Source organism: Patiria miniata, unplaced genomic scaffold, assembly GCF_015706575.1.
Source record: "Patiria miniata isolate m_02_andy unplaced genomic scaffold, ASM1570657v1 HiC_scaffold_5, whole genome shotgun sequence".
Taxonomy (NCBI): domain Eukaryota; kingdom Metazoa; phylum Echinodermata; class Asteroidea; order Valvatida; family Asterinidae; genus Patiria; species Patiria miniata.
This window is the reverse complement of record NW_024037072.1, coordinates 32,080,360-32,092,964: the sequence shown is the minus strand read 5'-3', so window position 1 is coordinate 32,092,964 and position 12,605 is coordinate 32,080,360. Positions and strand designations below refer to the sequence as shown.

Sequence of the window (12,605 nt, the reverse complement as noted above, 5' to 3'; positions counted from 1 at the left end):
GGAGTCCAGTATCTTGACAACCTTCAATTCGCCATTTGGACGGTATCGTTTCCGTCGCCTACCCTTCGGGCTGAAAGTCTCCCAGGATATCTTCCAGGAGAAATTGGACATGATCCAGGAGCAATGCCTTGGCACTTTGGGGATTGCAGATGATATCGCAGTCTTCGGTTCTACAGTCGAAGAACATGACAAACACTTACACAACATCATGCAAGTCGCTCGCAAATACGGCCTGATCTTCAATCTCAGCAAGTGCGAGGTGAGAACCCCTTGCATTAAGTTCTTCGGATGCCTGTACGATGCCTCTGCAGTTTCTGGACATGGTGCAGTACCTCGCGCCGTTTCTCCCCAGACTCGCTGATCATACGGACACACTCCGCGCACTGTTACGCAAAGAAAGCGAGTGGCAGTGAACGGAATCGCACCAGAAAGCATTCGAAAATGTCAAGTCGCTAATCGGTACTGAGTGTACGCTCACCCACTTCGACCCTCGACAACCCACAGTGCTACAGGTCGACGCGTCTCTGAAAGGACTCGGAGCGGCACTCCTGCAAAACAACAAACCTGTGGCATTCGCGAGCAAAGCACTGACAGAAACTGAGAAACGATACGCAAACATCGAACGCGAGTTGCTTGCAGTGGTGTTTGGTTGTACACGAGTCCACACTTACCTTTACGGGTCAAAGTTCGTTGTGGAGTCTGACCACAAGCCCTTGGAGAACATCCAACACAAAAGCCTCGCTAACACACCCCCAAGACTCCAGCGTATGATGTTGCGTTTGCAGCCCTATGATTTCACGATCGTATACAAGCCGGGACGCGAACTATTACTCGCAGACGCTCTTTCGCGACTCAATCCCGCGTATGGCCCTCAGATCAAGTTCGATACGACAATCTACGCCATACAGTTCTCTCAATTGCTAGACTCACTCAGCTCAAGCAAGAGACAGCTAGTGATTCTACTCTACGACCATTGTCTGAGACAATCATGACTGGCTGGCCGGAGGATCCCAAGGATCTGCCTAAATGCATACGTCACTACTGGTCGTGTAGAGACGAACTTTCGGTCGACAACGGCCTAGTCGTCAAGGGAGACAGAATCATCATTCCCGAATCCATGCAACAAGAGACACTCGCAAAAATACACGCCGGACACCAAGGTGTCAACAAATGCCAACTGCGAGCCAAAGTGTGCGTGTATTGGCCAGGTATCAACAAGGACATTGAACAGTTGGTTGGGAAATGCGTTGTGTGCCAAACACATCAGCGCAAGCAGTCTCATGAGCCTCTACTACCTCATGAGATACCCCAGCGGCCTTGGCAGACCGTCGGAACGGATCTATTCCATTTTGACAATGCTGACTACCTCATCATCGCGGACTATTATTCCAAAGCTACATTTGTACGTCGCGTGAGTGGTCAGTGTTCGAGTGCAGCGGTAATAACTCTCACAAAACAAATCTTCAGTGAGCAAGGTATCCCCACCAAAGTCATAAGTGACAATGGGCCGCAGTACGACAGCCGTGAGTACCACAAATTCTCCCAAGACTGGGAAATTGATCACGTAACATCAAGCCCAAGGTATCCAAGGAGTAACGGTTTCATCGAGCGGATGATACAGACTGTGAAATTGACCCTGACAAAGGCAAAGCAGTCCAACGTGGACCCCTACCTTGCACTCCTATGCCTCCGCACAACTCCGATAGACAGTGCTCTTCCCTCACCTGCAGAGCTACTCAATGGTCGCAAACTCAAGGACAATCTTCCGTCGAAGATTCGACACAACCGGCACGACAAAGATGACGTGTATGCCAGGTTGGCCCAGCGCCAAGACAAACAGAAGGAGTACCATGACCGTGATGGTATGCGCAAACTATCATCACTGGTACCGGGACAACACGTGACGGTTCAAGATCATCACACTGGGAAATGGACACCCGCAGTTGTCAAAGATGCTTGTCCAGAACCCAGATCATTCATTGTTCAGACACCAACTGGACAAAGCTTACGCCGTAACAGAGTGCACATTCGCAATACTGAACCAATGAGAAAGACACTCCGCTTTGCAGACCCACCAGTTGCTAGCGTACATACCCCGTCACTCAACCCACATGCCCCCAAGTCTATACTGAGGAAGACTGGGAGCAAGTCTACTGATCAGAAACAACACAGTGACAACAACAACTCTATCACTAACTTACCTGCTGTGGCTACTGAACCATACCGTACACGCAGTGGCCGCGTAGTGAAGAAACCACAAAGACTGATTGAAACATAAGCCTGTTTCAAGTAACGCTTAGAGACAACAAATTCATTTTTTTTTAAGTTTTATTCTTTTAATGTATTTTTTTTTGTCGTTACAAGGCACAGAAAGAAGTACCAGCGTAAAAGAAAAAAGTAACTAAGTAAAGACAATTTTAATTCACTTTGTTCAACAAAGAAACAATTTTTTTTTTATGCAGACAAATTTTAAGTTTTGTTTTTGTCATTTAGAAAAGTTACTTAAAAGTGTTCCGAAAATAGAGTTCCGAAAAAGAGTTCCTAAAATATATTGTTGATAATAAGCAAGACAGTAGAAAAGTTTCCTACTTGGTTCAGCAAATTAGATGACAATTTGGCGATTAGTTCATTCCTTAGACACACAGGACAATTCATTGTATATGTATTTCCAATTTTGCTACAAAATCTAGTTCATTTAACCCTCACTTTCATTCATAGATTTTGTTCTCAAAAGGGGGGATGTAATGGGACCATGCATATTCATATAACCTTTGATCTATACCTCCCAGGGTTACTTGATTACTGTACATGGAGCGTGGAACATGAGCTACAGAACTTCACTTAATACATCGCTAGTCTTGTCATTATCATGTCATATCATATCACATTTACCACACCAAAATAGTCTACGATGGGTAGAGAAGGCTGCATGTCGTGAGCTAAAACTCTCGTAGTTCAAACTTTCCTTCAAAAATGGGGACGAGTTCCGCCAATCCCCACGACGTCAACATTTCGCGTCCTCCATCTTGAACAATCCGTGCGCGCCTACAACACGATGTATACATGTTTACCTCACACATTGTAGTTAACTTCTGCCCAACTCGGAGTAAACAACGCATTTATCAACTTTTCGGAGTAAAATTCACAGGCTACCCATTATTGAGCAAAATGTTGCGTGTGAAAGGGTAAAACTCGTATTTTGTTATTACACAAGTGATGCGTAATAATGTTTTGGGGTTTAAATCATTGTTTAAACATGTACTCAATTATTTTACCCAACAACTTTACGTAACAAAAATTTACACCATGTTTTTAGAGTGTGTTGAAAATGATCTGGAACCATGTTTAGACCTCAAACAAGATCATAGCATTACATCAAAATGAAAACTCATTAACCTTTGTATGAAAAGAAGTTTATTCAATAATCCTTTATATAATCATTTCTCCTATTTTTGTAAACATTATTTCATTAATGCTTACGCTCGGCTGGAACTGAATGGATGGTCCGTTTGGTTAGCCATTGCGGCCAGCCACGGCAGAAAACCATGGGGAGTTGGTACAGAAAATAACGTTAAAATACACAAAAATGGTAAAACCCGACAGAGTGAGAAAGCTCTTGTCTGATCAGGAGATAATAAGAAGAAAGATTATAAGAAATCTGTGACCTTACACGGTTTAGGGGTAAAAAATTCTTGATCTAGAGCTTGATCGATCGAAACACGTCTGAACGAAGAAAGAAACGCGACTATCACAGTATATCAGCGTACTTCAAGTCGCACGGCTGATTCATATATAAAGAAAGAAAGGAGACGATCACAGTATATCAGTGTGTTCGCACGGCCGGCCACAGGACTGCCACAGGACTGCCACACAAATGGTAAAACCCGACAGCGCGAGAAAGGTCTTCTGTGATCAGGAGATAATAAAAATAAAGATAATAAGAAATATGTGACCTTACACGGGTCAAAGAGTCTCGATCGATCGAAACACGTCTGAACGAAGAAAGAAACGCACGGCTGACTTTACATATAGTAGGGGGAGAAGGGCGGATACCAGACTTTGCCATAGGTCTGGGGGTAGTACAGGGCCAATGGGGAGAAGGGCAGGTACCAGACTTTACCCCTCTCCCTTTCCCCCACCCACTGGCCACGCCCCCACCCCCTTATCCCTCCCAATAATCTCCCTCTCCCAATGATCTCCCTCCCAAATATCTCTCTCAATATCTCAGTCTCGAAATAAGGCCAGGCCCTCTATATTTATATTTTTCATTTTTGAGCTTGTGTTAAATACGACTCGTACAAGTCTACTCCAACCCTGACTTGCAAAATATGAAGTGACTCAGGGTGACCAAAGAGCTAGGACCCAGCTCTATGGGGTGACACACTTTTGCAGTTGGGGGTAAACATCTATTGAAATTCAATGGACCGTGATGAATTGCTTTTGTTAGTTGGGGCAGCCAGGATATGACTCATCGCAACGTCAGAAGCAAACAATGGTTGCTATTTTTAGTTCCTATATAAGCCAGATACCCTCACAGCGGATGGCCAGTCGGATTTATAAGGCAGAGTTCAGTGGTATCTAATCATATCCAGACTCGACAGCACTGTACAACTGTATAGCTTCATTTCCGAATACGAGCAGCTAAACTACCAACAGACCAACTTTCAAAGGTAATTATAATACGCTTATAACGTGTATTTTTTATACATCAGGTGTCCAATATGTCAGGGTGATTTGTGTGTAAAAGGCGAAAACCATAGGCGTCTTTACTTGTCAGCGGCCCCGAACACGTTGTAGTTGCGTCTTTTTCAATTTAGCATGCCAGATGCGAGTAAGGATGATTAGGCCCCAAATTATTATTACTGTATGTTTGTGTGTAACAAAATTTACTTATTAAGGCCTATTTCTCCTTTTTTTCAGATGAACTGTCCATCTAGTGTTGTAGATGTTACATACGGGCAAGATTTCGTCACATTGGCAAACAGCATGGTCAACACGGTGGGTGAATGGATCGTGGTCAAAATAGGAGATTTGACTCAGCAGTTAAAGAATGCAAAAACCTTTTGATATATGACAAACCAAAAAGCTATTTTAATGAGCTAATTTGAATGACAACGAAAAAGCCACTCGGAGTGGCTTTTTACTGTATATATTAAGATGTCAGAAAAGCTATTTAAATGAGCTAATTTGAATGACAACGAAAAAAGCCACTCGGAGTGGCTTTTTACTGTATATATTAAGATGTCAGAAAAGCTATTTAAATGAGCTAATTTGAATGACAACGAAAAAGCCACTCGGAGTGGCTTTTTACTGTATATATTAAGATGTCAGAAAAGCTATTTAAATGAGCTAATTTGAATGACAACGAAAAAGCCACTCGGAGTGGCTTTTTACTGTATATATTAAGATGTCAGAAAAGCTATTTAAATGAGCTAATTTGAATGACGACGAAAAAGCCACTCCGAGTGGCTTTTTACTGTATATATTAAGATGTCAGAAAAGCTATTTAAATGAGCTAATTTGAATGACAACGAAAAAGCCACTCCGAGTGGCTTTTTACTGTATATATTAAGATGTCAGAAAAGCTATTTAAATGAGCTAATTTGAATGACAACGAAAAAGCCACTCGGAGTGGCTTTTTACTGTATATATTAAGATGTAATAAAAGTTATTTAAATGAGCTAATTTGAATGACAACAAAAAAGCCACTCGGAGTGGCTTTTTACTGTATATATTAAGATGTCAGAAAAGCTATTTAAATGAGCTACTTTGAATGACAACGAAAAAGCCACTTGGAGTGGCATTTTACTGTATATATTAAGATGTATGAGAAGCTATTTAAAAGAGCTAATTTGAATGACAACGAAAAAGCCACTCCGAGTGGCTTTTTACTGTATATATTAAGATGTAATAAAAGTTATTTAAATGAGCTAATTTGAATGACAACAAAAAAGCCACTCGGAGTGGCTTTTTACTGTATATATTAAGATGTATGAAAAGCTATTTAAATGAGCTACTTTGAATAACAACAAAAAAGCCACTCGGAGTGGTTTTTTACTGTATATATTAAGATGTATGAAAAGCTATTTAAATGAGCTAATATGAATGACAACGAAAAAGCCACTCAGAGTGGCTTTTTACTGTATATATTAAGATGTATGAAAAGCTATTTAAAAGAGCTAATATGAATGACAACGAAAAAGCCACTCAGAGTGGCTTTTTACTGTATATATTAAGATGTATGAAAAGCTATTTAAAAGAGCTAATTTGAATGACAACGAAAAAGCCACTCGGAGTGGCTTTTTACTGTATATATTAAGATGTCAGAAAAGCTATTTAAATGAGTTAATTTGAATGACAACGAAAAAGCCACTCAGAGTGGCTTTTTACTGTATATATTAAGATGTATGAAAAGCTATTTAAATGAGTTAATTTGAATAACAACGAAAAAGCCACTCGGAGTGGCTTTTTACTGTATAAATTATAATATATGAATATCAAATAAAGAGAACGTATGAATGATAGTTTTATCGAGTCCAAGTTCAATTATAATACAAAATCAATAGAGGGCGCTATTTCTGTGTGGTGATGGATATCAAAATAATATAAACAGAGGGCGGTATAATAAATGATCGATTTATCGAGTCCAAGTGCAATTATAATAAAAGAAATCAACAGAGGGCGCCATTCATTGGTGGTGAGGTATTATAAACAGAGGGCGGTATTTAATTTTATGATAAGGGTTATTGTACCGATAAAAAACAGAGGGCGCTATTAACGGGCACTAAGAGATCTGATTTCAATTATATAAAGAAACAGAGGGCGATATTTAATTCTTTATTTAAAAATGCAATCATTTTTATTTAAAGTTTATTAAATAGATGGAATACTTTGAGGCGCCGCAACTTGGGGACAAGTGCGATCATCATATAATCATCGAGAATGGTTTTTTAATTTGTGAAACGTGCGGTGAAATAGTTTCACGTTATTTTGATTTTTCGGCAGAAAATGCGCAAGAAGATCGTATCAATTGGTCAATTTTAAAAAGAAACAAAAGAAAAACTGTGGAAAAACTTATTTTGTCGGTGTGTCCAGAGCAAGACTCAGAAGATGTCCAAGAAACAATCAATAAATATAACGAGCTCGTTAATTACAAAACATTGAGGGGAAACGGATGTGTCAAACGCTCGTTAATAGCCGCGAGTTTTCATAACGTCGTTGGATTAGACAAAGAACGAGTTAGAGATTATTTTAAAGTGACTCAAAATCAATTTAATAAAGCACTAAAAAAATACGATGACCACTACAATAAAGGCGGGGCCGAGGGTAACACCCCAAGAGGTGAAATAGAGGTATAACTCGGTGGATCGCTTTCATAATGTTTATTTACCGAGAATTTGAACTTGTAAGTTTTTCGATAAGAGATTTTTTTTCTTTTGCCAGCCGTTCGTCTACCCGTTTTTTAACTTCTTTTTCAAAGTCTGTATCGTTTTTAATTTTTTGAAGCTTTGTGCTGGTCTTTGTTCTAATTTTTTGTTTAAGCTCGTTAAATTTTGCGAGCTCTCTCGTAATCAATATAAACTCTTCGTGCGATATATCTCCGTCGTTGATGGCTTGAGACACGTATTCTTCAATCGTGTTAAGTTTGGAGTCTGCTAATATTTTAATCTGGTCGTGCTTTTTCAGCTTGGCGGATAATCGCTTAGACGCGATTCTAAGCAGAATATCTACACCAAAAGCGCCTATAAACGTTCCTTCTAGCACCAATCCAACGGGGGCTGATATAACACCCAAGAGAGCGGGAATACTGACAGCCCCCGCTATAGCCCCCAATCCTTCTAATCCTATCTCTACGTAATTAATAGTGTCGATCATTCTCTTTATTTTTTTATAAGTGCGCTCTCGGTGGTCTCTCTCTTTCAAGATTAAAGATCGAATCTCTTCAATCTTTTTAAGTCTGTACACTTTTGTTTCTTCGTTAACGTTACTATTTAATCGGAGTACATCTCCAGAAATATCGGGGTATAACGCCTTACCATCTACACTCATGTTTTTAATATAAAAAGATTTTAAAATTAAAAGATCTCCAACTCGATAATGATACCCTCACCCTTATTGTTGAATACCTGTCCTTTTTCACCGCTGATAGAAAATGTCAGTTTGTCGATTATACCGTTTTTAAGATTTTTGAATCCCTCGGCTCTATCAATATCGGGTTTGCGCGTAGCCACGGGTACGATTTTTAAGATGTCAGAAGGACGACCATTAAAAAAGTTTTCACTCGTACTTAATTGCGGGCAGTGAATAAACAAAAATTTAAACGGATTAACGTCGTAAGACCCCGTATACACCACTTTGGGTACCAGTCTTCCTTTGGGTAAATTGAGTAATCGAGATACTTCTCTGTTCAAGCGCAATTTGAGATTTACGTCGGTTATCACCAATGTCACCTTTTTAGATTCTCTAAATATTCGAAAACTTACCCCGGGTATAGAATTTAAAATGAAATCGAACCAATCGACGTCGTACCACCCCGGTGCTATGATGACCGAACCGGTGACTCCGAGTGGTAACGGCGCTAAATGACTCGGAGGAATAAAATCTAAATCATCACCCGTCACGATAAGACTTCCCCTTATAATTACCCCTGCTTCTCTACTATCTCTCAACTCGCTCAACTCGCTCGCACCCATTTCTCCTTCAATAAACTTTAAAGCCAATTCCTCACCTTCAAAGATTTTTCTTTCTCTAACAAATAATATTCTTACTAAAGATTGAAGCGTATTAAGTTCTAATTCAGTTTTTGGTATTTCTGAATTCATGGCGGCTAAAATCAACCCTCGCCGTTCAGCTATAATAGCTCTTTTTCTTTTGTTTGATTCTAAAACGGATTCTAGTCTATCGTCTTCGTACGCTTTTATAAGATCGTTTATAGTTTTTTGTAAAATATTTTCATCGTTAAATAAATAGTGGTATGGTATATCGGGTAACAATCGCTCTATAAAATCTCTATCCGGCGTTGTTATGTGTACATCTGAAAGAAACTCCGCGGGTATGAGGGGAGGTTTATCTGTGGTAAACGCGGGTCTCCCATCTATTTGCGTAAACCAATCAATCTCCGTGGCGCTGGAAATATTAAAATATCCGGTGTTAAACATTAGCCTTTTTACGCGTACAGATTTTTGACCGTTTAAATTATCTACGACGTCTTCTAATTTAAACGTCTGCTCATTTTGAAACAAGTGAAACGAATGCATTTATTTTAAAGTCTTTTTATATTAAAACTGAAACTAAAATAATGAGTGATTTTAAGTCGTTAAAAAAGCAGATACAATCGATAGCTGATCAGGTAACGAAACAAGTAAATCAAAATGTAGCCAAGGCAACCGAGCTAAAGCATCAAGCTGCACCCCAAGCAAAGTTTTTAAACAGCACTAAACCCAGTGAACTGGAAGTTATAGTTAATAATACCAACGGGTTTTTAACCTTGTTTCCCGACTTAACCTCAGACTATAAATTGCCTCGCATCACAACGGATGAGGATGTAGATCGTTGGAAATCACACCCCATGTCGTTTTATCAAAATCAGTTAAATTTTGCGATCTATTGCGCTACTACGGGCTGCGGTGTTGGATTCGATCTTTTAAACGCGAGCAACCGTTACGTTTGGGCCATCTTTAACTTTCATTTATATTTTACGGTTAGAAAGATCCTGTACGACTTTGCCGCTCCTTTACCGGGGGATGACGCATTTAAAGCTCTAGACAACAGTTATAATCTCAGAGCTTTTACCGATACCTGTTTGTTGTTTGGCATAGATCAAAACAAGTCTTTTAAACAGACGAGAGACACAAACTCTAACGGTTTAGGTATAGCTTATTACTGGGACACGTCTTACGTACCCGTACCCGGAAACGATTATGATACAACCGACCTTAATCTCGAGTATAGTCAGTATCGTAAAAATATGATGGGTGGAACTAAAATGGGGTTTGGTTTGGAAGATCCACCCAAGGGTTCGGGGCGTTACAGCGATTACACCGTAGCCTTTATCGAACAAAATGAATCGGTACAAAAGGCTTGGTTAGATTTTATACCCGACACGAGTTCGTTTACCCCCGCGGGAATCATAAAGATCAACGAATCGATCAGATCTTACGTGTACGCTTTACTCGGTGCGCAGGCTCAAACAAAAACGAGCGTATTATCACCAGGCACCGGATTAGACGCTCAGAGACAATTTAACGTCATCGTTGAAGATATCATCAATGCAGTAGACGACATGGAAACGAGTATCAATCAATTTCAAGACTCTTTGCAGTATGCCAGAACGCCTCTAAATTTTGTCGTGAAACCGGGGTTGTATTTAATTCCATCGGATATGAACTTGAGGGTTGGAACGCACGACGGCTATAACAACAATCTTAAAATCGCTACCCAGAGTATGAAAACTGGTTTGGTGCCAGATTTAAACTCACAACCTCAACCGGACGACTCTTTTGATGACACCGATGATGTCGCGCTACCAACAGCCCCAGAGCCTATGACGAACGATGTTGTATCACCAACACCAACACCAGCACCAACACCCACACCAGCACCAGCACCTACAGTTTTAACCCAAGAACCCACGAAACTACAAACTCACCAAGACGAAAAATTATCGTTGACGGTAGGAATATTGGCTATCGTTGGTATGGGTATTTTGGCTTACGAGGTAACGCGATAAGTCACACTCTAATCACAACACACAAAAAAATAAGCCTTACCAACTTTGTGCTGGTAAGGCTTATTTTTTTTGTTTAAACTTGATTACAACTATTACTACCATCGTTTTTGCAGGTACGCAAACACCAAGGCTCCCACACCCAAAAACAAAGCCCACACGTGTTCGGCCAACCACGATACGGACTTACTCAGCGCGTTAAATATCCAACTTAGTACGCTGCCTATGATACCCGGCAGAGCACCCAACGCGCTCACTCCGAGTTTTTGAAGAGCAGATGCAAAATTAGCGAGTTGTTTTGAAATCCACTCTTTGATACCGCCTTTTGGTGGTGTTGGTGTAGGTGTAGGTGTTGGCGATGGCGCGGGTGGGGCACCCGCGCCTCTCACGCTAGCGACGATGCTACTCACTATCGTGCTGATGGCTAAACTCAAAGCGGCTAAAATACTCACTACGGTCACACCTTGTTCTCTAAACAGAGTTCTAATCTTTTCTGCCAGAGTCGTGTCGTCGCCTAATATTTTATTAATGGTTTCTTTGATTCTAGCGATCTGACTTTTGAGCCCTCGTTCGTTGGCTTTTGCGGCTTCTAATCTGGCGGATCTTTCAACGTTCAAGTCGCTCAATTTATCGTTTAACTCTCGTCGTCCCTCTTCGCTGTGAGATTCGTCGAGTTCTTGCCTCGTGGCTGCAATCTCTCGGTCTAGTTCTGTGAGACGCGCTAAATTAAGTTCTAGGTTACCTCTTAACGTCTGAAGAGTTTTATCTAAACCCTGGAGTTCTCTGTAATTCAATCCTTCCGTTTGAGCGCCGGTGTCTTGTTCTAAATCATCTATAATCTCGATTACCTCATCGGTGACTCTGGGTAGTTCTGTCATGGGGATACTCTCGGGTTGTATCGATCGCAGTTGTTGACTTTGATCGTCACTGAGTGTCTTACGTTCGTAATGCGTAAAGCCTAATTCCTTTCTAATAAAATCTCTACCGTTTAAACCCATCTTTCTTACATTTAACTCTATAGTCCTCAGAGTTAAGAATCTGTCTGGTTTTCTTTGATCCGTTAACCTTAGTAAGCCTTTACCAGTGTCATAAAATAAACCGTCTTTTTTGAGAATAAATTTTTCGTATCTCGGAGATATTGGTTTTTCGTATATGTTATAGGTATCGTAAAACTCATCAACGCGCCCATTAGTGACCATGCTTCTTCCTTGATCTAAAACGTCATCTATGTCGGTAGTGAGGATGGGTGGTGCAGGAGTATCAAAGTTGTCGTCCAGATTGGTCTCTGCTACAACATCGTCGTTATCATCTTCATCGTAATCGTAATCATCAACGGGGTCAAAGTCAAATCCTCCTTCAGCCATTTATTTAATAAACCTATTTAAATTATACCGTTTTCATTATACTGCCCGGTAGTATACCCTGGGCCACCAACCAATTTTGCGTGGCCAGAGCTCCACTTATAATACCCGTCAATTTACCCGCATCTTCTACGCTTAATTTGCTTAAATCCGGCGCTTTCATTTTGAGTAGTTTATTTCCTACCATGGCGTATCCCATCGAAAGACCCGATATGACGGCTCCGTGATAAATCGTATTAGCTATTCCGTTGGTGTCAAAGTTACTCATCGTTTTTAATATAACAATTTTTAAATTGCTGGTTTATTCCATGTCTAGCGTTTTGGGGGCGCTGGGTGTAGTGGGTTGCGTGACTACCGGCACTGGCTGTATAACCGGCGCAGTTGCCTTACTTTTTAGTACCAGCAACCCCACTCCTATTATAGACGCTATAGCCCCCCACATCGCCCAAGAGTTGTAGTCCGGTGAGCTCGTATTATCGTCCGATGTTACGTTCATTTTTGCTAATTTTAATTTCATC

General features: G+C 40.6%; 1 protein-coding gene across 1 annotated transcript; it reads left to right on the top strand.

The window, feature by feature from the left end:
* The first annotated feature begins 988 nt into the window (after positions 1-988).
* On the top strand, positions 989-2,278 carry LOC119741376 (uncharacterized protein K02A2.6-like). Its single transcript, XM_038217127.1, has one exon. It carries the CDS (start codon positions 989-991, stop codon positions 2,276-2,278), a length of 1,290 nt encoding a protein of 429 aa, XP_038073055.1.
* Positions 2,279-12,605: the final 10,327 nt, after the last annotated feature.

Coding starts and splice junctions, on each gene's coding strand:
- LOC119741376 (XM_038217127.1), top strand. CDS start 989: ATGACTGGCTGGCCGGAGGATCCCAAGGATCTGCCTAAATGCATACGT.